General features: G+C 35.1%; 3 protein-coding genes and 1 non-coding gene across 6 annotated transcripts; 1 reads left to right on the forward strand and 3 right to left on the reverse strand.

Moving 5' to 3' along the window:
* Positions 1–162: 162 nt before the first annotated feature.
* LOC106402066 (probable protein phosphatase 2C 52) lies at positions 163–4,458 on the reverse strand. Of its 2 annotated transcripts, none has more exons than XM_013842710.3 (6): positions 4,246–4,458; positions 3,242–3,574; positions 2,191–2,526; positions 1,555–1,672; positions 1,237–1,460; positions 163–864 (listed from the first exon to the last, which is right to left on the reverse strand). In XM_013842710.3, the coding sequence occupies exons 2-6, from the start codon at positions 3,503–3,505 to the stop codon at positions 412–414; spliced, it is 1,395 nt and encodes a 464-aa protein (XP_013698164.1). In that variant the 5' UTR covers positions 3,506–3,574; positions 4,246–4,458; the 3' UTR covers positions 163–411. The 2 variants fall into 2 exon arrangements, with proteins under 2 accessions (XP_013698164.1, XP_048625549.1); XM_048769592.1 differs by having other exon boundaries at positions 3,242–3,586; positions 4,246–4,450.
* Positions 4,459–12,484: 8,026 nt separating this feature from the next.
* Positions 12,485–14,846, forward strand: BNAA09G01560D. Its single transcript, XM_013875995.3, has 5 exons — positions 12,485–13,117; positions 13,202–13,422; positions 13,495–13,699; positions 13,780–13,957; positions 14,288–14,846. The coding sequence occupies exons 1-5, from the start codon at positions 13,025–13,027 to the stop codon at positions 14,530–14,532; spliced, it is 942 nt and encodes a 313-aa protein (XP_013731449.1). The 5' UTR covers positions 12,485–13,024; the 3' UTR covers positions 14,533–14,846.
* A 5,061-nt stretch (positions 14,847–19,907) lies between these two features.
* LOC106435139 (protein STABILIZED1) lies at positions 19,908–23,826 on the reverse strand. Of its 2 annotated transcripts, XR_001286908.3 has the most exons (3): positions 20,716–23,826; positions 20,518–20,624; positions 19,908–20,388 (listed from the first exon to the last, which is right to left on the reverse strand). XR_001286908.3 is itself a non-coding variant. In XM_013875989.3 (2 exons), exon 1 carries the CDS (start codon positions 23,760–23,762, stop codon positions 20,718–20,720), a length of 3,045 nt encoding a protein of 1,014 aa, XP_013731443.1. In that variant the 5' UTR covers positions 23,763–23,826; the 3' UTR covers positions 20,230–20,624; positions 20,716–20,717. The 2 variants fall into 2 exon arrangements, 1 of the variants encoding a protein (XP_013731443.1); XM_013875989.3 differs by having other exon boundaries at positions 20,230–20,624.
* A 152-nt stretch (positions 23,827–23,978) lies between these two features.
* On the reverse strand, positions 23,979–24,051 carry TRNAF-GAA. The gene has a single exon. It is a non-coding gene; the product is annotated as a tRNA-Phe (tRNA).
* Between the last annotated feature and the right edge of the window lie 324 nt (positions 24,052–24,375).

The following is a 24,375-nucleotide window of genomic DNA, read 5'->3' on the forward strand; positions in this document are numbered from 1 at the left end:
TAGGACTAAGTAAACCGGTTCTTACAGTATTATAACCGATCTGTCTGTTTTAATCGAAATGTCATAGTTCGGTTCAACTTGAATTCGGTTATATTAGACCAAAGGCTTCTTTTTGGATGGACTAGAAGACTGTAGCATCAAATTCCTATAGACTGCAAGAACTTCAAGCAAAGCTTTTTTCTTCTTATATAAGATAAAAGCCTAAAACATGTATACATACATTTGGTTCATGGATTCCGAGAGAGAATCAATGAGGCAATATATCAAACACAAAACACCAGCCAAGAAAAGAAAAAAAAATAGATGAGTGGCTCACAATTTTCAGGCATAACAACAACAACAAAGTACAGTTTTTCCTCAAGACCAGTTCTCTGTATCAGTGCAACTCAGGACAACATTAAGAATCTAATCTCAAGTCTTGGACTCTTCGGAGAATCTCGGGAGCTGGACGAGAGAGTTCACTCTTGTAACACCTTCCAGCCCCAACCAGTTTTGATCTCCCACAGTTTTCTCATCTTCTCCCTCAGTATCTGCATTCACATTATTACCATACGTCTCGTTTTCTTGATCTGATGATGATCTAACTGTGAAGTTTCTTTGTAGACACGGTTCTGATCTCTGCCCATCATCTGATTCCACAGCATTTGTGGCTGAAGAGAAGCCCTGCTCATCGTAATCCGACTCAGAATCCATTTTCCCATCAAGAAACAGACAGACAACTGCACAGTCGTCCATTTTTGAAGTTGGATACTTCAGTTTCCACTCACGTGCAGCTGAGTTCACCAAGATCCTAGCTGCTGATGCACGGCTTGAAGATGAAGCTACAATATCAACCACTTCTTCGTTGCTTAGCACATCCCATATCTGTTCAATCAAAAGCTCACAGATCAGTCTTGACTAGGCATGCGGGTTCGGTTATTTTGGCTCAACATAAATCTTGTTGCATTTACCCGAAATAAAGTTCGATTCGATTCGGTATTTGGTTAGTTTAGTTTTTGTAAATCCTACTAATGTTTTGATTTCGGTTTAATTTTGTTGAAATTTTGGGTAAATTCGGTTCAGGTTTTGGATAACCGAAGTAACCGATTGCTGAACCGAACCAAAAACCGAATTCTTTTATAATACCTACCGAATCAAACCGAACTAACCGAAATTTTGGTTTGGTTCGTTTCAGCGGGTTTAAAATCCCAGGCCTGACGCTCAGAAACTGATAAGATCATCAGCTTATATACTTACTCCATCTGAGGCAAGAACAATGAACTGATCTTTGTCAGTAAGGACACGGTGAGTGAACTCAGGTATCGAAATGACTCCATACTCTTTCAGACAGAAGTCACCAAACGCCCTAGCCATGGCCAGTCCAGGAGCGTCATCAAAAGGTAGCCAAACTCGTGACACCTCTGGCTCATCTTGCAGAGCAAAGACACGGCCTTTGCACCGTTTGATCCTCTCAGCTTCCCCTATCAAACCCCACAAAAGACAGTAATATCCTATTCAGACAAACGCATATACACCAGAGGGAAACAAAACAATGTGAAAAGTTGTTAAGCGTACTCGGTAAATCAGGTTTCAGATCAACAGTTAGTTGAGTTGCTACCATGGTATCATTACTGTCTTTTGATCCAAGAATGGCTCGAGAATCACCAATGTTCCCCATGAAGAGATTAGACCCCTGAACAATCAAAAGACATCATGTTAGACCAAACTAAACATGCTTGAAGTAGAAATTCGTTCTCTATAGTCTTGGGGATATTATCCGAAACCCGAAAACCAAACAAAAAAACCGAAAAAAACCAAAACAGACCAAAACTTACAAAAACCCAAATCATTCCTATTTCTCTAGATATAATAGAAATATAAATTATTTTAATTCTAAAACAAGTATATTAAAATGTAAATGATAAATCGAAAATTGTTTTTAAAAATCTGGAACTACCCAAAAAAATGGGTTTTACGGGTGTAACGCGGGTATTCTGTGCTTTTCGGTTTTAAACCCAAACAAAATCCGCACCATTTCTAATTCAGTTCTTTTTCGGGTTTTATAAAAATTAGAAACCTAACCCGAACCCGACATTACCTAAACCGATCCGAAAAATGTATGGTTGCTAAACGGGTCCTATATACACCAACCCGAAAAACCCAACCCAAACCGGAAACTGGAATGCTCAGCACTAGTTTTCTAGATTTTACCTGTTTGAGAATTGTAACAGCAGTGCTACCACTACAGAAACAATCCACATTAGGGTGAGACCGCAGTTCCTTGTCCATGGCCTTAAATGATTTAAAGAAAGCTTCTCCCCACAAGCCTTTTAGTTTATCTTCATCAGAACCTTCTTTAACAGCTTCCTGGACAGCTGATTTGCTTGAACTTCTTCTGAACCGACCGTTTTGCTTTGACTGAAGCGCATGAAAGAAAGACTGCAACTTCACAGGCAACGTATCTCTCACTTTACGAGCAACAAGATGACCAAAAGGACCATGACCATCGAATACACCACAAAAGGTCACATCCTCAGACATAAAATCCTACAAAACACAGCACAAAACCTCTCGTTTTATAGCATCTCCAACCCCACTCCAAAACCTACTCCAAACTCCATTTTGCAGTAAGATCATCTCCAACCCCACTCCAAAACCCACTCCAAAATGGAGTAATAGACATGATTACTCCAAATATGAAGTAAACCAACTCATTAATCCAAAATGGAATTGAAATTTTTTATTTATAAAATGGTCCTCCACATATACATATTTTCGTTTTCAATAATTTTTTTTATAAATAAGTAGTAATTATATTATTTTACTCTATATATTATAAAATTTAATTATATATAGCCATCTAATGAACTATTTTATGCAACAAAATATATATAATATAAAACATAACAGATCATACATATAAAAAATCAAAAATTAAGAAGTTCATTTTTTACTTCGAAATGCATTAGTTGATCATTTATGGGAAAATTATACTAATTCTAATGAATAATTTAAGTTGATGTATTATTGTGTTTAAGCTATGTAATGTAGATATACTTTTTTGCAAATAGTATAAATAAAATGTGATATTACTAATTTTTAAATAAATATAAAAAATAATATATTAGGAATATTCTATTTTGAAGTGGAAAATGGAGTAATGCATTGGAGTAAAACTTAACTCCGTAGAAAATAGAGTAATAGATTGGAGATGCTAGTCATCCATACAAAGAGAGAGAAAGAGAGAGTAGGAAGAACTCACTTCCCACACAATCATGGCGTCTTGGTTAATACCCTTGCGTCCTTGTTGAGTGAAAACGCAAGAGCTCCTGCTCTTGCCGCTGGTGATGATACGGTTTGGTATAGAGGCCAAGTTCTGGAGTGAGAGGATATGGTCTGAAAACGTTCTCTTCGCCCTTTTGCTCACACAACAACCGATCCCAAGATATGGACGAGGCATTGGCTTCTCTCCATTGCTCCAGCTGCTACACGTACTCTTACTACTAGTCGACACACAACCTCCCATTGTTCCAAAATCAGAATGGTTAAGCAGAAAATCTGGTTAAGCAGAGAGAGATTTTACATAGTATATGACCTGAAAACAACACTGAGGATAGTTTTAGTTAAAGCCTAAAAATGTCGTTCAGACTAGATTCTAGCATGTGATGTTACTAAATAGACTGTTTTAATTGTTTGTCACTGAAACATTAACCTTATGTTTCTTGGTTTTGTTTTACTAATTCCTGTGATTAAGTTAATGTAAGTAGGACCTACATGAATCACTAAACAAGGGTAAGCAAGAAAAGATACTGAACAACTCATATAAGATCAAGAACAGAGTTTCAGCAAGTCTGATCAACATTTTCTATATTCTAAAGAAAGCAGATCAGAAGAAGTTGACAAAAAAAAATCCAAATTCACTTAAGAGATTTCATTCACTAGATACTATTACTAAGCAAGCAAGAAAAAATCCAAATGCAAAGGAGACTAAGCAAGTAAGAAAAAAAAAAGGTTAAAAGCTTGTTTTGAGGAAAAGAGAGTCACTTTTAAGGAATCCAATGTAGGCAAAGTGAACTGTGGAAGAAGGAACTATTACTTTCTTCTGAACTAGTGTCGAGTTATGAAGAAAGAAGATAACAACTAGATGTCTGAGCAAATCACACGAACGGACAAGACATAGACGAGTTTAAATAAAACATGGCAACAAGGAGAAACCCATAACGAAAAAAAAGATGCTTCGAGATCAAATTAAATGTGAGAACGCACCTTGGTCTTGTGTGGGTGTTTCTGGAAATCAAGAACGGTTGATTCACAGTTCACACAGACAAGGAGTGTAGGAAGTACCAGAGACAGCGAAAGCAGAGAGAAAGAGAAAGTTTACTATAGAAAAACAGAGGAGTGAGTAGAGAGAGAGAAGCAAAGGGTTTAATTTCAAACAAAGAATTAATCTTTTATCATCTTTTTTGAAAGAGATAACAGAATTGCTTTTGTGTGCTTTGCTGTTTGTTACCTTTTCTAAATCATGAAAATGAAATTTTAATAATTAGCTACATTTAACATTTTATAATCGTTATTAAATTAATGAATTACATAATTATCAAAACATGTGTAAAACTATCTGATCTTGCTGCCTAAGACATTAGTATGTTTGAGACTTCTACAAATATACAAAAATAAAAGAACACTTAGTATCTATCATGGCTGACCAGCATTGCTGACATAATTCGAATCTTAATTAATCTACTAACTATTTTGTTATCTAGACATGTAATAGTTGTAACTGTAGTGGAAATATTTGAACCGTACTCCATTAACTTCATCATGATTTTTTTTTTCAATAATTCGACCACCATAATGAATACACTAAAAGTCTAAAACAATAATATGATAAATCTATATAAATTTTGATTTTTATATATTTTTATTCAATATAAAACTTAAAACATAGGAGCAGGTAATTTAATTCAAAATAAAGAACAAAATTTTTCTTTAACCATAAGAATATATTGGGATAAATATTGTAGATGGTTCTTCTTGCATGCAGTTTTTTTTAGAACAAAGGTTTTGTGTTTTAAAACCATGCATGCAACTTTAACGCGCAAGCTTTGATGATGATGATGGACCTGAATCTTAGAGCATCAGCATTTGTGAACTACAGTAGTTTACACATTTTTCAAAAAAAAAAAATTAAAATAAACAAAACCTATGAACCCGTTTTTTGAAAGTTCACTCCAGTGAACCCGAATCATCACTGTAGCGCGAGCCCCACAACACGTGGTGGCCCGCGATTGGTCCTATTAATAATTTTTTTTTTTGTCTAAAACAAAAATTAAACAAAAAAAAATAATAATAAAAAAATGTTTTGTGAACTACTTACATGGGGTTCACTAATGCTGATGGTCTTAGCTTTGATTGCATCACTAGCAGTCATACCTGTTTCCTATCACCCACCTACATAATTCACTCTTCTTTTTTCCCCAAACTTTATTTTTATTTAATTTCATGATGGTACTTGTCAAATCATTCTACGCATTTACACAATTTCTGACATTTTCAGAATTGTTGTGTGTATGGAATTTAATTTTTCAAGTAACTATTCCATCCAGTTGGAATTACTTATCAAACTTTTCTAGTTGTGTTGAAAAATACGTATGTAAATGCGTATTCCTCTTTGGCTCTTTCTAGTATGGTGTTCATGCTCTGAGAATTTACAAATAGTTTTGTTTGAATTTATTACTTCTTAATTATTTTCCCTCCTATGTGTTTCTTAATTAAAGCGACGCGACAATCAAGATGGGATTTTGATGGGCACTACGAAATCGATATGTTCGTCCACTTTTTTCTCCGCATCCTAATCGGATTATCCTTTTTCTTTACCTTTTATATGTGTTTTTTCCTTTTGCTGGATTGTTTTTGACGTTGTTGTTTGAAATAAAGCTTACAACTTGTTTTCCATTATCCATTTGCAAATTAACTATATTTATCATGTAAAAGTACTACTGTGTAAAAGACGTCAAAATAATAAACATAATAAATTAATAATGTTACTGAAATTTTTATATGGTTTAGTTATGTCTATGGTGTTCATCATTTTGGCTATGTCAAAATAATATTATTAATTATGGTTATAATATTTTTATTAGAAACATAATATAGAGTACATATAAGTATCTTAATTTTTAAATTTTGGTACTGACGGATTTTCAAGCTTAACCTAATAAAATTGATTAAACTAAAACCTATAATTCATATAAAATGATCATATACTAAACTTCCTATCAAGATAATTCAGAACCGGGTTGTGGATTTGAGTCAGTGTTAGAAATTAAATTGTTATTTGTTTGGTCAAATGAATATGAAACCATGTTTTAGGTTCGTATTATTATTATTATTTTGTTTAACAAAGGTTCGTATTATTTTTTGGGGAATTAGTAGGACATCACCCAAAATATCCAAGATTAAACAAAAATAAAATAAAAATAACATTGTGTTTCGGACTCGCTGATTAAACAGTAAAAATCCAACTAAACATTAATTAGTATTAACTCATACCACACTTTTTAAGGCATACACATCGATATCATTAAAAGATGATAATTCCCTTAACGAAAATTACAATTTTCTCAAAACTATTTTTATTTTTACAAAAGATTAATAAAATTCATTAATAGTAGCATTTAAGTCTTTTGGTTTTGCACCTACAAATACACATAAATAGATCCATAAATAATTGGTTTATATATATATTTAAAAGATATACTAACTTTAAATTTAATATAAGTATAAATATATTATGAACTATAAATAAATTAATAAACATGAAAATATCATTTTCTTAAATATATGTATCAATATTCAAAATAGATAATATTATACAAATTTTCAATACAAACCAAATCATATATCCTATACCATATATCATAAACATATTTGAATATCATTTTTTCATGTATAATGTCATTTTATACATAATATTGATATGGCAATTACGAGTGTTCAAGAATATTTTAAAAATATATTAAAATCAATTTTTAAAAACACAAACTTATAATATGTTATTAATAACGAAAATAACTAATATTATCATATCAATAAGCTTTTTCTTAAATTATCATTTTTTTTATTTGGATAATATAATAAAATTTCATCAAATTCTAAGGAATCACCAATTAATGTAATATTAAAAAAAATATGAATAATTTAATCAATTTTTTTTAAAAATACTATCAGATATTTTGTGTTTTATCGAATCAATGGTATCATATTGAAGGTTAATAGTGGATTTTTGGGTTTTTACCGGATTATTTTTAATTAACGAATTTTTCATTAAATCCGAACTGGATTATATACAATATATCGGATCGATAGGTTCAACCATGAATCTAGGTCGGATATGAAAACAAATCTTAAAACTCAAACATTATTGTAGAACAACTAACATATTTCGAACAAGCACCATAGTTTGATAAAAAAAAAACAAATGACAAAAACCTAAAATCTCAATTGTTATGGTTCAAAACAAAAATAATGGTAGTTTTGTAAATTAGTTTTCGATCAATAAATGAAAGAAAAAAACAAATCCGCTGATCAAAATTATTAAAAACACCGGATCCATGGAACTAGTGTTGGTATGGACATTGCTTTACGATATTTTATACTACTATGTTTGATTAGCAATTTCGCACGCAAATGTCGTAGTAAGAAAACAAAAAAGACACATGACTTGATTGGTTGGTGAACACAAAAGTCTTCAGATCACTAAATGCAATAAAAGTAACATATAGATCGCTATTGTCCCAGTTTTCCCCTGTTGGCAAACTTTCACAGATTTAACCGTTTACTTTTGATTTTTCATTTTCCACCCCGTAGCATTTAAAACCAACCAAATAGTGAATCGCGATATCAACTCTTTATCTCCCACTGTTGAAGTTCTGGAAATGAGCGTCATACTACTACTTTTTATTTCACACTTTTCAAGTTCTAGAAATGACCATACACGTTACTGTTGGCCCGTATACCAGGTCATCGAAAATATCAGTATAGCTTATATTGATATCTTCAATGATTTGTCGTACAAACACGGTTTAATCGGCAATACTCCTGTTTCAAAATATTTGATGTTTTGGTTGTATGCACAAGAATTAAATTATACATTTTTTTTAAAAAAATAACATTGAAAATATAAACTAAAATTAATTCAGTCAATCCTTAAAGATAAATATAAAACATCATTGGTCACACACTTTTCAATAAAACTAAGATTAATATAAAAATTCAAAACATCATCTATTTTGAAACATCAAAAACTTTCCAAAACATCATCTATTTTGAAACGGAGGGAGTATTATATTTGATGGTATTAGATAAAGAATATACTATCATACTACAAATACGAATACTATACGTCCACCAAAGGACTATATATATTCACTCTTCTTAGTTATCAACTTATCATAAAGATGACATAACGGCGTCACATAAATTGTAGTTTTGCCAAATTATTATGATGATAATAACTTACTAATCAGAAGTTGTTTTGTTTATTTTACTGATATAAAAATATTGTGTAACAAATGTGAAATTATATATTCATCGACTTGTTAGACTCTTTGTTACAAAAATGCAACTGCCGCGTCTGTTTAATCACCGGTAAAACCTTTGGTGGGTGGAAGTCGCCGCAATTAACCATAGTCTAAATATACGAAAGAGTGAAAAAATAATTCATTAGCCATACTCTTACTGTCTTACATATATCAAAAGAGTATAGCGTATATTGATTATGATGTCGTTAGTCTATGTCAATATTTCATCACAAGAAACATACAATAAAGCACTCTAGACTGAGAGTTCTAATTATACATATCCATAAACACAAGAAAAGAGAAGCATGGGAAAAACAAGTAAAAAGGATGTCTTTTGCTGGAAGAAAAAGAACGGCATCATCATCATCACCCCCATGTGTATGATAGCGATTGATGTCATGTGGTGGTGGGTCACTTTCACCGTATGCTGCATCGTATAGCCTAATGTTATGCCTTAAATCGTGTTATCAAACTATATTACACAAAATGGATCACTAGTCTCATTCTTAATCTCTGTCTTCGAGATCAATGTGGCGATAGTTTGATGGCTTATTTTAGGATGTGTCGATGGTTTGATCATATATGCTGTATCGATTCAGTTTCAGTGACAGACGAAATATTATATTTCCTGTTAACTTTTAGTACCTCTCTATAAAGTCTTTTTGTTATGCACATGTAACGATCTAGTGCAGACATTTAGTGAGATACTGCCACTAAATGAGACTGGTATGCAGTGAGATTGGTAGGAAGAAGTTTTGTTCTTAATAGTGGTCTGAATATTTTGTGGTGCATTTTGTCTTGTAGTGTGGATCCTATTGTTCCTCCCATGCCATATCTCATAGATATTCGTGCGCCATATATATAGTTGAGTAGTCTTTTTGTTTTATAGGAAAATTTCAAGTCAAGATTCAAGCAGTGGAATGCCATGATTATTACTGAACCAGTTGACCGGACTTCATGAGAGCTAGGTCAACTTAAGAAGATTTGGTTCCAAAGTTCTGCCTTGGAATCTCTTGTCCCTATGGTGCTCCATGGGACCAGAATTTTGAAGCATGGAAGGATCTCTTCAACTGATCAAGAATCATTGTCTGGTTGATCATTTTTAGAAATATATTAGTGAGGAAAGCATAAAGAGACATAGACTTGTGATTGTGCTGGTGGTACTTACCAAAGTGTTGGGTTTTAAAAGCCGCGTGTATTATATTAGTGTAGTGGAACAATTTAGTTAAATGGGCCTAACAGTCGGAAAGCATAGAAAATAGCGGCCTTAAAGCAATCGATATTATATAATAAAAGGGCCTAAATGATAATGCCCCAAATCCAAAAGCAATTACTACGATGTGGATTACAACACGTGGCAGAAATCTAACGCTATATGGTCACTCCTTTCGTTTTCAGTTCCCAAATCCCGATAATGATCTCGAGCCACACAGCCATCGGACATATCCAGCCGCCGCATAAACCGGTCATTACCCTTCATAACCAACATGCCGGTTTTAGTTTAGTGAAAACTGTAGCAAATTTGCAATTTGAGTAGTTAAAAACTGTATCAATTTCAAATTTGATTTATAAGGATCGAATCCTTCCATTTGAAACTCATATACTTCGCCTTACTCCATAGTCCCTCCGTTTCTTTATTTTAAGTAGTTTAAAGAAAATTATTTTATTTCAAAATATAAGTAATTTTCAAATATCTAGATAACTTTTATATTTATTGGATATAGTGTAACCAATTAAATAATATTCATATTTTTTTTATTGGTTGAACTAATTAATTAAATATAATTTTTCTTAAAGTATCAATTTTTTTAATATTAGTGTTTTTAGTCCAAACTTTGCATCGTCGAAAGGAGGGAGTAATTAACATTTTTTTCTTCTTGACCAAACTATTAATAAACCAATTTTTGGTCTTGTGTGGTTTAAGTATTTTCATGGACCCGCTGGCAATTCCAACGAATTAAATGTCATCTTCATTTACTTGCCATGTGTCACAAAATTACGACATGAGCAAAGGCCAACACAAACCACAAATTTCAGAAAAGAAAATAAAATAGAATGATTGTTTTTTTTTTTTGAGAAAAAAATAGAATCATTGGTTATACGGTAACTTTTAATAATACTGTTTTGTTCTTGCTAGCTTTGTATATCTCAAATGCATTCCATCCCTGCCTTCCACCTTGTATATTCCCTCTGTAGTATAATCTAGTGTTTTAAAAAAATCGCGTAATCGACAATGTTTTATACGTGATTAACTGGTGACTGCAGTAATAACGGAAACTATACTTTTATTTAAATTGTTTTCAGTAACGTAACATTTAGACATAATTTCTTTTCCTAGTTTCAGACACCTAAATTCTTAATTAGTCGGCTTACCAGTTTTATTTTTGTAGTTCGCAGCATTATACCTGGCACTTGATTAACAGTAGTTTTGTTGGTTGGTAGTTTAGTGACGTGATATCTCGAAATTAAAATATCGTAATTGCTATTCTACAAGATTTTTAATATATGGAGTGATATTTTAAATATTTATTACTGTAACTAGCAACTAGCAACTAGTAACTGTTTCTCAAAAAAAAAAAACTAGTAACTGGTATTTACTTCTTAATATATGGAGTGCTATTTTAAATTTTGTGGATTTTCTTTACTAACATGAACCATCGTTAATCCATGTGTAATATATGATGCTAAATCTAAAGTGACAGATTTTTAGTAATATATCAACCAAATGAATGTTAAAGAATTATAAGTAACAAATTTGTTAAAATTATATATATATCAACCAAATAGATGCACCATATTTTAAAGCAAGTATAAATACATATACATATACACATCTTTTCTTTGAATTTTTCTTGGATCGAACATGGTATTATAAATTACGATATAGTCAATTAAACGATTTTTTTTAATTTTATTTTATAGTCAATCGAAAGATATGGACATACGGTAGAAGACAGGAGTATAACACAGTATTAGACACACTTATGCAACAAGTTAGGCAGCCTAATTAAATAATATATACATGTATATGTACATATATATTTTTATTTTGTTGCTGATATACTTTTCAAATTGGACATGAACAAAACCGAGTTTTTTTTGTGTATTGTAAATCAATGCTAACTTTTCCTTAATAAACTGATAACTAAGAAATTTCTTAATGTTATACTCCTTCCGTTTTGATTTAGTTTTCGTTGTAGAAAAAATATTCGTTTCAAAATAAGTGTCGTTTTAAAGTTTCAATGCAAAATTTATTAATAAGATTCTTCATTTTAATTTTCTATTGGTTGAAATATAGTCAGATGTATAGATAGAAATATACAAAATTATATGTTTTTTAATCTATGTGGATAAAAGTAGAACAATAATTAAAATGAAACAAAGGAAGAAGTATTAATAGTTGAGACTTGAGAGTCTTCAATCTTTTACTTGGGAATCGTCAAACAATTTAATATTTTAAGCCTCTTATTGTTAATTTTGGACAACACTTTAGGTTTTTCTTTTGTCAAAACAACACTTTGGTTTAAAAAAAGAAAACACTTTAGTTGGTTGTTAAGTTTTGTCGGCAATCTTCTAATCGAATAGATTAAGAGAATAAAAATAAAAAAAACCACGTGAGGATCATGAGATGTGGACGAGGAAAATCGTCAAACTTCGAGATAATCTTTGATTAGGTGTGTGTACTCCTTAATTACAGAACCTTCTTCTTTCTTTTGTCTTAATCATTTTTTATTTATCTTTCTGTAATTTTTTTTTTGGGAGCAAATCTTTCTGTATTTTCTAAAATTAAATAAAGAAAAAGTAAAAACCCAAAAGAGAGGATATTGATCAGGTAAAAGAAAGAATTTTTGAAGAGAAAGCTAATCGATTCTATCTCTCTCACCTTATATATATAACCTCGTCTTTGTTTCGTATCCCGTCACCCTCTGTTCTGTTTTTTCCCGAGAAAGTTTATAGTTTTCCGTGAAAATTGTTATCATCAATCAAACAAAAAAAAAAAACTCTGTTTTGACAAACTGGGTCTTCTCTAATCTTTGTCAAGTCTGCTTTTTTTCTCGTCTCTTTCGGGTATTATCGCAACCTTAAACTTCTTTATCTCGTTTCGAGTTTTCGATCACAGAAACATACAAAACAACCGTAAAATAAGCTTTCTCCACAGAAAAAAATAAAAATAAAAAAAATACTTTTATTTCTTCTCCAAGTTAACTCAGCAAATTTCGTTTTTTTTTTCTCCTTAAAAAAAAAACATTTCTTGTCCGTAAATTGCGCTGCCCTTAAATTAAGCTGTCCTAACGTCAAAACTCAAACACTCGCTTGCGTGTCTTCCTCTCTTAAATTCCCCCCCATCTCTCTTTCTTCTCCCTCTCTCGTTCCCCTCTGTTTCTCTCTGTTTTCTCAAAGAAGAATCAAGAAGAAACCCAATCTCTCTCTCTCTCTCTTCTCTCTCTCTAGAGAAAGGAATCATGGTGTTCGGAAAAGGGTCAATCAAAAAATCGAACCTTGACCGCTTCCTTCATTGCACAACACCTGTAGTGCCTCCCCAATCTCTCCCCAAGGTCTCAATCCTTCCTCTGTTTCTTTCTCTTAATTTAATTATGATGCAATACATTAAAAATGATTCCTTTTTATTTTTTTTGCAGACGGAGATTAGGAGCTTGAATCGGATTTGGCACCAATCAGAGAGAGAAAAGGTTGAGTTTTTCAGATTGAGTGATCTCTGGGACTGCTACGATGAATGGAGTGCTTATGGAGCTGGCGTTCCCATTCGTCTCACCAACGGCGAATCTCTTGTTCAGTACTACGTTCCTTATCTCTCCGCCATCCAGATCTTCATCTCTCGCTCTTCCTTGATCCGCTTAAGGTACAAAAGCAGAGTTTTTAGATTTTAAAAGTTTGATCCTTTTGACCAAAACTATTGAATCTTTGATTTTAGGGATGAGTCTGAGTATGGGGAGAGCGAGACGAGAGATTCGTTTAGTGATTCATATAGCGAAGAGAGTGAAAGTGATAAGCTTTCGAGAAGTGCTGCTTCTGATGAAGGAGGACTTGAGCATGACGCTAACGATCGTTTGGGCTATCTTTATTTACAACACTTTGAGAGATCAGCTCCTTATGCTAGAGTTCCTCTCATGGATAAGGTAAACTAACTAACTACTCTCAATGCAGCAGCTCCTCTAATGATATGATCATTCAAATGACACATGTTTGGGGGTTACAGATCAATGAGTTGGCTCGAAGGTACCCTGGATTGATGTCGCTGAGAAGCGTCGATCTTTCACCGGCTAGTTGGATGGCTGTAGCGTGGTACCCTATTTACCATATACCTATGGGAAGGACCATCAAAGATTTGTCTACTTGTTTCCTCACTTATCACACTCTCTCATCTTCTTTCCAAGGTACTGCTACTACTACTACTAATCCTTTCCATGTGGTTATGTCCAAGGGCCGGTCCTAGATATAGACAAGTGAAACATTGGCATATAGCTTCCGTTTAAAAAAAAAATTACAATAAAGATAAATCCACAAATTTGTAAATAATTTTTTAAAAATTAAAATCTTGCAACTAATTAAAATCTACATAATTTAAATTAAAATTTACAACAAACATGTTTTTTTTTTTAAATTAAAATATTTACTAAACCGTGTAATAGTCTCTAAAATTTTTCACGACCGGTCCTGGTTGTACTTTTGCAAAAATGTAACTGTTATAGTCTCTTGATAAACAGATATGGAGCCAGAAGAGAATGGCGGGGAGAAGGAGAGGGCTCGGAAGGAAGGAGAAGGTGTGACTCTGCTTCCTTTCGGGTTAGCCACTTACAAGATGCAAGGCAATGTTTGGCTCAGGGAAGACGATCATGGCCAAGATCAAGAGCGAGTTCTGTCGCTTCTAAGTGTTGCTGATTCTTGGCTAAAGCAGCTGAGAGTACAACACCACGACTTCAACTACTTTTCAAGAATGGCTCACCGATGATTTTCAACTGTAGATTTGTTTTTTTATATATCTTATCTCTTTTTGTTTTTCATGGTCGCAAATAACCTTGTTTGGAGCAGCAGTAGCGGTGACGAGGAGGGCTCAAACCGCTCACTGAGCGTTTATTTATAAAGCGGTTGCTGCGTTTTGGGTGTAGAATAGCTTTTGAGTCCTATATATATGGGAGATGTCGTATATTATGGAGTGGTAATCTTTGTTGAAAGAGTGTTTCTTGTTTCTTGATAACATTGGGTCTTGTTCTTGTACCACAGTAACATTTTACTGAAATAGTAACCATCTGATAATCTTTGTAACTGTTTTTGACTACATATATATCTGAATCTGAGGATTTTAAATGAAATCTTCAACCATTTGTCTTTATTGATAAATGAATCACATATCTAGTTGTGCAATATCACCTAATCATATGGCCAATTAATGTATGTAAAACATACCTAATCTACTACAGATTTGATTATTATACACCATGCCTTTTCTCAATTTGCTAAAAAAAACACCAGGCCTTTATTGGTTTAAGTATACCAAACAAATTAAATATTTTCAATTAATTCAAATAATAAGATATAAAAATTATTCAGATATATGATTATTTGATTCATACAGTTTTTCTTAGATAATTCGGTTATGTTCCCTTTTTTAGAGCATCTGCAACGCAGTTGCTTATCATGGGATTTAAGTGTAAACCTCACAAAACAGTATAAACAAAAAAAAAAATTAAAAATAAATAAATAAATAAATAAGCACCCCACGTTAGGGGTTGTGCGTGTTAATGGCGCTCTTAACACAATTTAGAAAGAGTGGGACTTTTTGAGGACAAGATTGTCAAACATGTGGTGGAGAGAAACTAAAGATTGTGGACCTTGTCCTGTAAAATTGACTTCATGGAGTTTTCAAGTGTTTGGTCCCTCCACCGATTTTTCTAGACCTACTTGTATATGGAGTATTATTATTTTTTGTTTATTTAATGGAACGAATCATCTGCTAACAATTAGAAAGGAAACTCATTACGTGGTAGGCACATTTCATTTTCCCGTAATAAATAATATTAATTGAGCATTAACAGTTTATTATTTTCATTACTTGCCAACTGAAACAATCTAAAGAATCGAAGAAAACGATGCTTTGGGGTTTCTTCTTAACCTGAATTCACGTCGTCGATGTTTTTGATTCAAAGAGGCATCTAATTCCGAAAATGACCAGTACTTTATATTTATTTTATTTAATGTCGACCACTACATTTTCACATTCAAATATCCAGTTTTCTTTTTCATTACTAATGTATGTTTATACCGTTAATAGCAAGGACCGGTTTAGAGATAATGCTCTCATGCGGTAGGAGTTAGCAGGGATGGACACTTTACCCGATATCGGAAGACGCACCCGAACCCGATCCAAAAACCCGAACCGAAATCCAAACCGAAGTAGCAAAATATCCGAACGGATATTAAATTAGTAGAGATTAGATATCCGAACCCGAATGGGTAATATCCGAACCCGAACGGGTAATATCCGAATCCGAATGGATATCCGAAAATAACCGAACATATGTATAATTAACCATATATTTCTAGTTTACATCTCTCATTTTATATAAAATATTTATATTGATACTATATATACTTTAAGTTCATATGATATACATAGAATTACCGAGAAAATGATTTGCTACTCACTTAAAATGCATGTCAAACTTTTTATTTCAAAAATTAACAAAAAGTTACATCCAAAATTTAAAACAATAACCAAATTAATGTTTTTTTTTGTTTCAAAATGTTATGTCCAAATCTATTAACCATTCAATCTATTAAAAATAAAAAAAATAGTTAAGTGAAAGTTATATTTTTAAATACAACAAATTTGAGAAATAAAAAATTTAATTTTTTTTCAAAATCTAAATATCCTAACCCGATCCGAAATAACCGAACCCGAACTAAAAATACTCGAACCCGACCCGAACCCGAATGCTCACCCCTGGGAGTTAGGATAGGGCATACTGTATTTCTTATTGTTAAAATAGTTCATACATATGACATATATATAGGATTTATATTTAAAATCTTTGAACATGATCCATGTTTTTTTGGAGCTGGCACTGTTAGCTATTGTTGATAATGTTAGCAAGAATTGTTGATCATGTAAGACAACCTAAAAATAATAATTAATATTATAATCCATCTGAAACATGGGATATGTTTAAGTCCGGATGATTCATATGATAGACTACACAACGATTCACATGACTATTTGGACCTAAGATCTTGAATTATAAAAAGTAATAATTATTATATTTCAAGTGCATTGTAGAAATTAATTCGTTACATTAAAACGGAACCAATAAAATTCATTAAAAATGTTACAAAACCAACTACACTAAAATTTAGTTCTACTTGCTTCATCATAATAAAATTGAATTGAATTGAATTGCTGGACCAATTAAATACCTTATCTTGTTTAGATATTGATCTAGGTTTTATGAAACATTCACGAGGAGATAATAATTTTATATACGAGTATAGTTCAGATTAGGTCTTATCTAATAAAATCAACTATAAACCACTAACCATACTACATAGCACAAACGTCTAACCCCCAAGATATTTAACAGAAAATAATAAATAGTTCAACAACCAACAAGCCACGAACACTTGATAGTACCAAAGTCAAATATGCGGTTTTGATATGTTCCCACTCATATTATTTTTCTGTTTATCCGCATCGTACATAGACCAACAACAGCGTTATCTGTTTGCATTATTTCTTGTATCTTTTTGGAAAAATGTTATCGAACATGTTCTCGTCCCATCATCATGTGATGATAACAGACCTCACAATGGATTAGTTTTTATTTTTAATTTTTTTGGTTCTGCTTTTGGTAGTCATTTTGGGGTCCATAATTCGGCACATTTTTCTTTAAGAGCAAAATATAATGAACATGGATAATCTTATAACGAGTCTATAGAAACTAGTATAGGACTAGATTTACACCTGGTCTGGTTTATAAATTTGTAGTTCAAAAATTTTATCTGAACTAAAATAAAAGTAAAAAAGATTATAAATTTATCATGGTATATCAGGCTTCCCGAATTGCAAAAGCATACCACAGAGATATAGTAGGAGTGTATGTCGTACATGGAAGCCCTCGCAGTGGAAGACTGTTGAATCTGCTTACTAAGAACATTTTTGACGATAGTATTCTAATTTTTCTCTATTGTGAATATTAGTAGTGTATACTGGTACATGAAATCCCTCGTAGTGGAAGACTTTTGAATCCGTTTACTAAGAACATTCATGTATTATTCGTTTTTTTTTCTCTTCAAAGCTGAGATTAAAATGAAGAATTATTCGAAACCTACTCTATTTTCAAGTAAAAGGCGGAGTGCAATGATTTTTTTAACATCATAGAATCTTGAATATAATTTTGTAAAGAGATACTTTGTGATATAAACTGTAAACTTGTATTCAATAATGAAAATGTTACAATGTACTTATGCAACAATGAAACTTATATTCTAATCCTAATAGTATTCTCTTATTAGGATTCTAACTTATCTATTACCACACTCAATCCTTATCTTTAAGGTGAATCTTTATCCCAATATGATTCCCTAGTCAATTGCTTTATTTTGAAAGTAATTGTATTGTTGTAACATTTTGGAAGTTAGAAATACTATATGGTTAGAAGATTTTATTCTAAAATAGAGTTTAGACTAGAAAATAGAGGATTATTGATGAGTTGATAAAGTTATCGTATGTGGATCAAATTTTGAACACCGGACCGGTAATATCATCAAGTATATCGAAGCCAACTGCCAAGTTCATCAATATTTTCTTTTGTATTTGGTGTTTTAGGCAAGATTTACAAGTACCAGAGAACTCCTTCTTAAATCCTCTATCATGTCTGAAACTAAAACTAGAATAGAACCAATGTTTGTGGAAAATTATCTCCATATCAAGAACCTGATTCGATACATGCGGTCGGTCCCGATCCTTTAAATCCATCAACTGGATCAGGGAGATATTTTGATAAATCAATTAAAATATTTTTTAACGGGTTCGACTGGTGACCATTCCGAAAACAAGAAGAACGAATAGAAAATGAATGTAAAGGAATAAAATTGCAGCAATGAAAAATAATGGCTGTTCATTCTCAAATTTAACAAAGAATATTTTTGTTCTTTATTTATCTAAAAAAAAAAGAATAGTAGGAAATGAGAAAATATTATTCTTTGTGAATGGTGATATTTTTTAGAAACGTTAGAGAATGCATTATTCCTCGTCGTTCCGTGGTCACCATTCATACCCATACCGAGCGTGTCAGTGACCTAATACTATCTTTTTAGTCATGGATTGATAGAAAACTAAGATGATCTCACAATTTTTTTTCTGATCAAAAGATGATCTCACAATTTTAAGAACTGAAAATTGGGAATTTATTTAATAGAGATATTGATGCGGTGCCTCTTTTCAAAATGAAGAGCTTTGCAACACAAGAAGAATTTGTTTAGATTGTTCTTTTTTGCCTTTTTCTTATATATATGATCATTGGACTTCCGTTGATCAAAAAAAAAAAAAAAGATCATTGGACTTCCTAGTGACCTCATCGATACGTAACATTTTCCACTGGACTAATACATCAGCTTCCTGCATTTTTGTAATCTTTGTTCCATCAAACTTGCAATATTAGTACCAGTCATAACTTCAGAACACTATTATCACGATACGGTGACAGCTCCCATGTATTCGACGGGCGATGGGATTATTGTTTTCAAAGTTGACCAAAAGTTTCTCAACTGTGATTTAGTTTAGTGGGTTTTGTGATTCATTTGTTTGATTATATTATACGTTTAGTATCGTATAAACACACTAGGTACCGTACTACCATATCGAAGACCTCTATCTTCCAAGACTTTGTTACCGTGTACTAATGACGAAGGAAATTGTATCTAATCTGAAGCTATAAGTAATACAAATCTGATTAGATACAGTTGGTCGGTCCCGATTGTTTAGCACATATGCACAGATGAGCCCAATACAGCCTAATGTGGTCCAATTGTCGTACCAAGTGGGTAAATATTTAGTGCAGTCCAGTTCCTATCTATAGATCTGCAAGTAGTTTTAACTTTAACTACCACAAAGTCGGCTGTGTTCTGATGAAGTTGATCCTGATTTTAAGCTATTTGACTGCGACAGGTTCAGGCATTACAAAGACTTGTAGGAAGCACGAGCAGCTTGTGGTTATACGAATATGACTGTGATCTTAATGGAGAAAATCAAAAGTTTATCAGTGGTTTCAGAGTCGCCATTAATTTCTATCTAACCCTGGTTGCGTTGACAGAACTTAAAGACTGTTCAAAGATCTTAATACCGCTGAATTGGATTCTCTTCCTGCCTTTCCACAAGTATATCACCAAATATTATGCACATAACGAGGATCTGGGGAAAGACTAGAAACAGATCCACCAGTAAAACAAGAATCTAGCAAAACGTGGGCGCTACCAAACTGGTTACCTAAGACTAGCACATACTGCAGGTTGAGAGAAACACAAGGCTCTTAAAATCCGCAGTCTACTTGAGGTATGAGAGATCTGACTTTGTTTTGAGAATCAGCTCTCCAGAAGAAGCCAGTGTTGTACAGAAGGCAAATAAATTGTGGGAGGTTAACATGAAACTAGTTAGTTAATTCAATCATGCAAGAGGTTTACTATATTCACCTGGGATTTTACTCTTTATCACAATCAGTGTTGTTAATAGCGTGGACAGATAACTCTAAAAATTATGTCAGGGGTTATTAGTTGCTTACACTGTCTAAAGAAGCTTTGAAGTTGGATTTCATGACTTAGTACACACACGCCAATGTTAGACACCATGAAGACAAGGATGGCCAAGGCATGAAAGGAACAACAAATGAATCATCAATACACCAAAGATAATATTAAATAAAAAAGTTTAATGGCTGAAACTCACAAAGAAGACTGAAGGATTCAGTAAACAAAGTATCTGGTGAAAACACTCCAGCAAATCATTATCAGTTTGCGTTACTGAATAAAAACATGAACAGCTAAAAGTTGAGCCTGCAAAGGGAAAACAAAAGAGCAAAGGTGTAATGTGCTATGAGTAGAGTATGATGATGATCATGGAAACAAAAGGAATATATGTGTTTACTCTCAAGCAGCAGCCTTCTGTTCCTTGCTCAATGCAATCACGACTTTCTTCAAGATGACATCGATAGGCTGGTGTGCATTCTCCACCGCTTTTGAGATAGTTTGCCACTTCTCACCATGCTTCGGCTCACAAGCCACACATTTGGCAAGGACCTCCTTCTGGCTCTCTTCAGTGCCATGTTGAAGTTCAAATTTGTAGTACAACGCCCAGAAATCACCAATATCTGGGGCGAGGGTCACAGCCCGTTTTAGCCACGCCCCGGCTTTCTCCACCTTCTTGTCTTGCCAGAAGAGCTTGGCAACGGCTGCAGTGACATGCGGGTCGCGATCACACTTCTTCATGGCATCCATACTCTTTGTTTTCCGGCGAGGACGTGGAGCCATCTCTACGTCCGCAGCCCAGAGGATACCACTGGTAGGACACTCTTGGAGAGCCTTTGACATCAGGTGCTCTGCTTCTCTCTTGTTGTCATGCCTGAGTTCAACACGTATAGCAGCCAACCATAGCTCATCTACGTGAGGATTCTTCTTCCTGGCCGTGGTGAGAATAGCCCGGGCTTTGTTCAGCCCAGTCACTCTCTCTTCAAGATTAGCGAGCGCCAGCCACAGAGGTACGCACTCTGGACAGTGCTTCAGACCAGATTCATAAGCTTTCCTGGCCTGTTCCAGATGATTGAACCGTTCCTCGAGCTGCCCACGCATCAACCATAGCTTGAAGAATCTTGGGAACTGCTTCAAGCCTTCATTAATCAATCTCCTCTCCGCCTCCACGTCGCCAAGTTCTCTCTCAACAATGGCTGATTTCATCCACACCCTCTCAGTCCCTCCTCTCTCCCTTGCCTTTGCAAGAAGCATTCTTGCCCTCTCCGGCTCCTTGTTCTCAAACTCAAGCTTGAAAGCAGCCAGCCAGATCTCTTCAGAGTTGGGAATTGCAGCATAAGCCTCTTGTAGAATCGCACGGGCTGCTGGAACATCTCCAGCAAGCCACTTCTCTTTAGCACCCATGAGCCAGAGAACTTCAGCCTGAGGGACATATGTCACAGCCTTACGCAACAAGGCATCAAGGGACTCCTTACTCCCGTGGCTCTTTTCAAGCTGAGCCGCTTTAAGCCAAATGCTTTTCTTGGTCAAGAACACAGTAAGAGAATGGGCATATATTGCTCTTGCAGTCTCAATGGAACCTCTCTTCTTGCACTCCTCTGCATCAGCAACCCAAGTTCTCTTTCTATCCTCTTCCTCGACTCCAATACCAATAGTGTTCTTGATAATCGCCTGGCATGTTGCGACAGACCCTGCTCTCTCAGAGGCCTCAGCCTCATTCATCCAATTTTCTCGGTCAATAACAACCCCTTCTCGCTGCAGAGTCTTTATACCCCTTTCAATAATCTTCCCCACCATCTGCGTGTTCCCATTAGCTTCCTCAAGCTTAGCAGCTGTAATCCAAATAGCCGGCTCCTTAGAGAGCTTCTCTCTCGCTCTATTCAACACCTTCCTCGAATTCTCATACGTTTCAAGCCTCGCAAGTGCCAACCACAGCTCAAGATGCAAAGGGCAGCACTCCACAGCCCTGTGAAGCAGAATCCTCGCATCTTCCTCATTAGCCAACTCAACAACAGCCTTCCACAGCCTCACCGAGTCTGGAATATGCTCCAATCCCTTCCTCAGCACCCTACTCTTGTTCTCCTCGTCACGCTCCAGCTTCGCAGCCTCCAACCAAAGCTTAACAGAATTGGGAATCAGCTTAACACCCCTCGCAATCACAGCCTTCGCATCTTCTGGATTAGCCAACCTACACGCTTCAAGCCAAACATCCTCATTCTTCGGGCACTCCTCACAGCCCCTCTGAATCTGAAGCCTAGCCGCTTTGATCTTACCATCCATCTCCTCAACTCTAGCTGCAGCAATCCACCCATTGGGATTCTTCGGATTCGACTGAGTCAGACTCTTGTACAACAACCTCGCTCTGTTGCGATCGTAAATCTCCTCATCAGTGGTTCTCTTCATACTCTTCAAATCAGTCAAGTAGCCTTTAGGATCCACAACAGTCTGCCCCGAGACAGAATCCGACAACCTATCAAGCTTCAGAGACAGCACAGTACCTCTCCCCTCACCAACAGCAGTCAAGTCCGTCACCGGAGTCTGCCCCCACGGCGTCTCAGAACCCCCAGCGGCTCTGCTCTTCGGATCCAAAGCCATGACAAGCTCCTTCTCCTTCTTAGCCTTCTCCAAAAGAGTATCCGGAATAGGCACAAAGCTCTCAAACTTCTTCTTCTTGTTACGCAGCGAGTAATCCCCAATCTCGGGAATACTATCCCACTCATCCGCAGATAAAGTATGCAACTTCCTCTTCAAATCAGCAAACTGCTCAGTAATCTTAGGGTTACTCGCTCTATACTTCTCAATCTCCTCCTTGAGCTTCGCCTCCCTCCTGTCTTTCCTCCTCGAATCCATCCTCTGATCAATAGACTCCCAGATCGCATCAGCCTCCTTGTCATCCTCATCGTACTCCGCATTAGCAAACAAACCAGCATCGTTCCCTTCAAACTCATCAAACTTCTGATTCTCATCGTACCCCTTCTCCTCCGCCTCCTCATCATCCTCCACCTTCTCAACCGGCGCAGGCGCCGCAGCAGCCGCCGCGGATCTATCGGGGAGATCGGGAGCAGCGCGAGCGGGACCGATATCGGAACGAGTGGTGAATCCCGTAGCGCCACGACCTAATCCGGCGACGTAATTCGAAGGAGGCCTCGAATTGAGGAAATCGAGGCGAGGCTTCGGAGGAGGAGGGGCTGCTCCTCCTGCTTGCATCCCGCCGAGGAGAGGGATTTGGATGATCAGAGTTGAGAAGCGAGAGACGCCGAGATCGGATAGGAGGATTGAATCGGGATTGGCGAGGCTAGGGTTTCGCATACGGAGGGAGTAGCGGAGGAGAGGTTGTGGGAGATCGGTGCGTTGGTGGATTAACTGTTCGAAGGCGGAGACGGTGGTTGCGTTGGGGTTTACATCGACGGAGAGAGTCTCCCCGTTCGGAATCGAGAGGAACACCATCGTCGTTTGTAACTCTTTCGTCGAGATTCTTAGCAAAACTAAAACAATAACGAGGGGTAGATCGGTTTATGAGGGACGAAACAGTCGGTTTAAGCAAAGACGGTGGAATATGTGGCGGGCTTGGATATGGGCTTTGCGGATCCGTTTTGGTAAAGCCTATTTGAAGTTCTGTAAACGACACCGTTTTATCTTCGAATAAATTTTAAAAAATTAATATGCGGTGAGCGTGGATCGAACACGCGACCTTCAGATCTTCAGTCTGACGCTCTCCCAACTGAGCTATCCCCGCTTGTTGCTTATTTTATACATGTTCAGTAAATATTAGTATTCTTCTCCTTCAGGTCAATTGATTGAGTTTAGTACGAACGTCGAAACATCTTTTATAATGTACCATAAATATATAATTGTCACAAAATAAAGTCGAAATCATCTACCTTGTTAGCATCTACTAGCTCTGATCTGTTTCTTAGTGTCATCCCACTTGGGGGTATCTTTTCATAACCTGTTGGTTTGTAAGTGGTAACAAGACTACCATCAAAGTCAGTACATTCCAAGAAGACCAAAAAAGTGATGAGCAAAAAGGCAGCATATACGGATTGACACTGACGCAAAC

This window comes from Brassica napus, chromosome C9 (genome assembly GCF_020379485.1).
Source record: "Brassica napus cultivar Da-Ae chromosome C9, Da-Ae, whole genome shotgun sequence".
NCBI lineage: Eukaryota > Viridiplantae > Streptophyta > Magnoliopsida > Brassicales > Brassicaceae > Brassica > Brassica napus.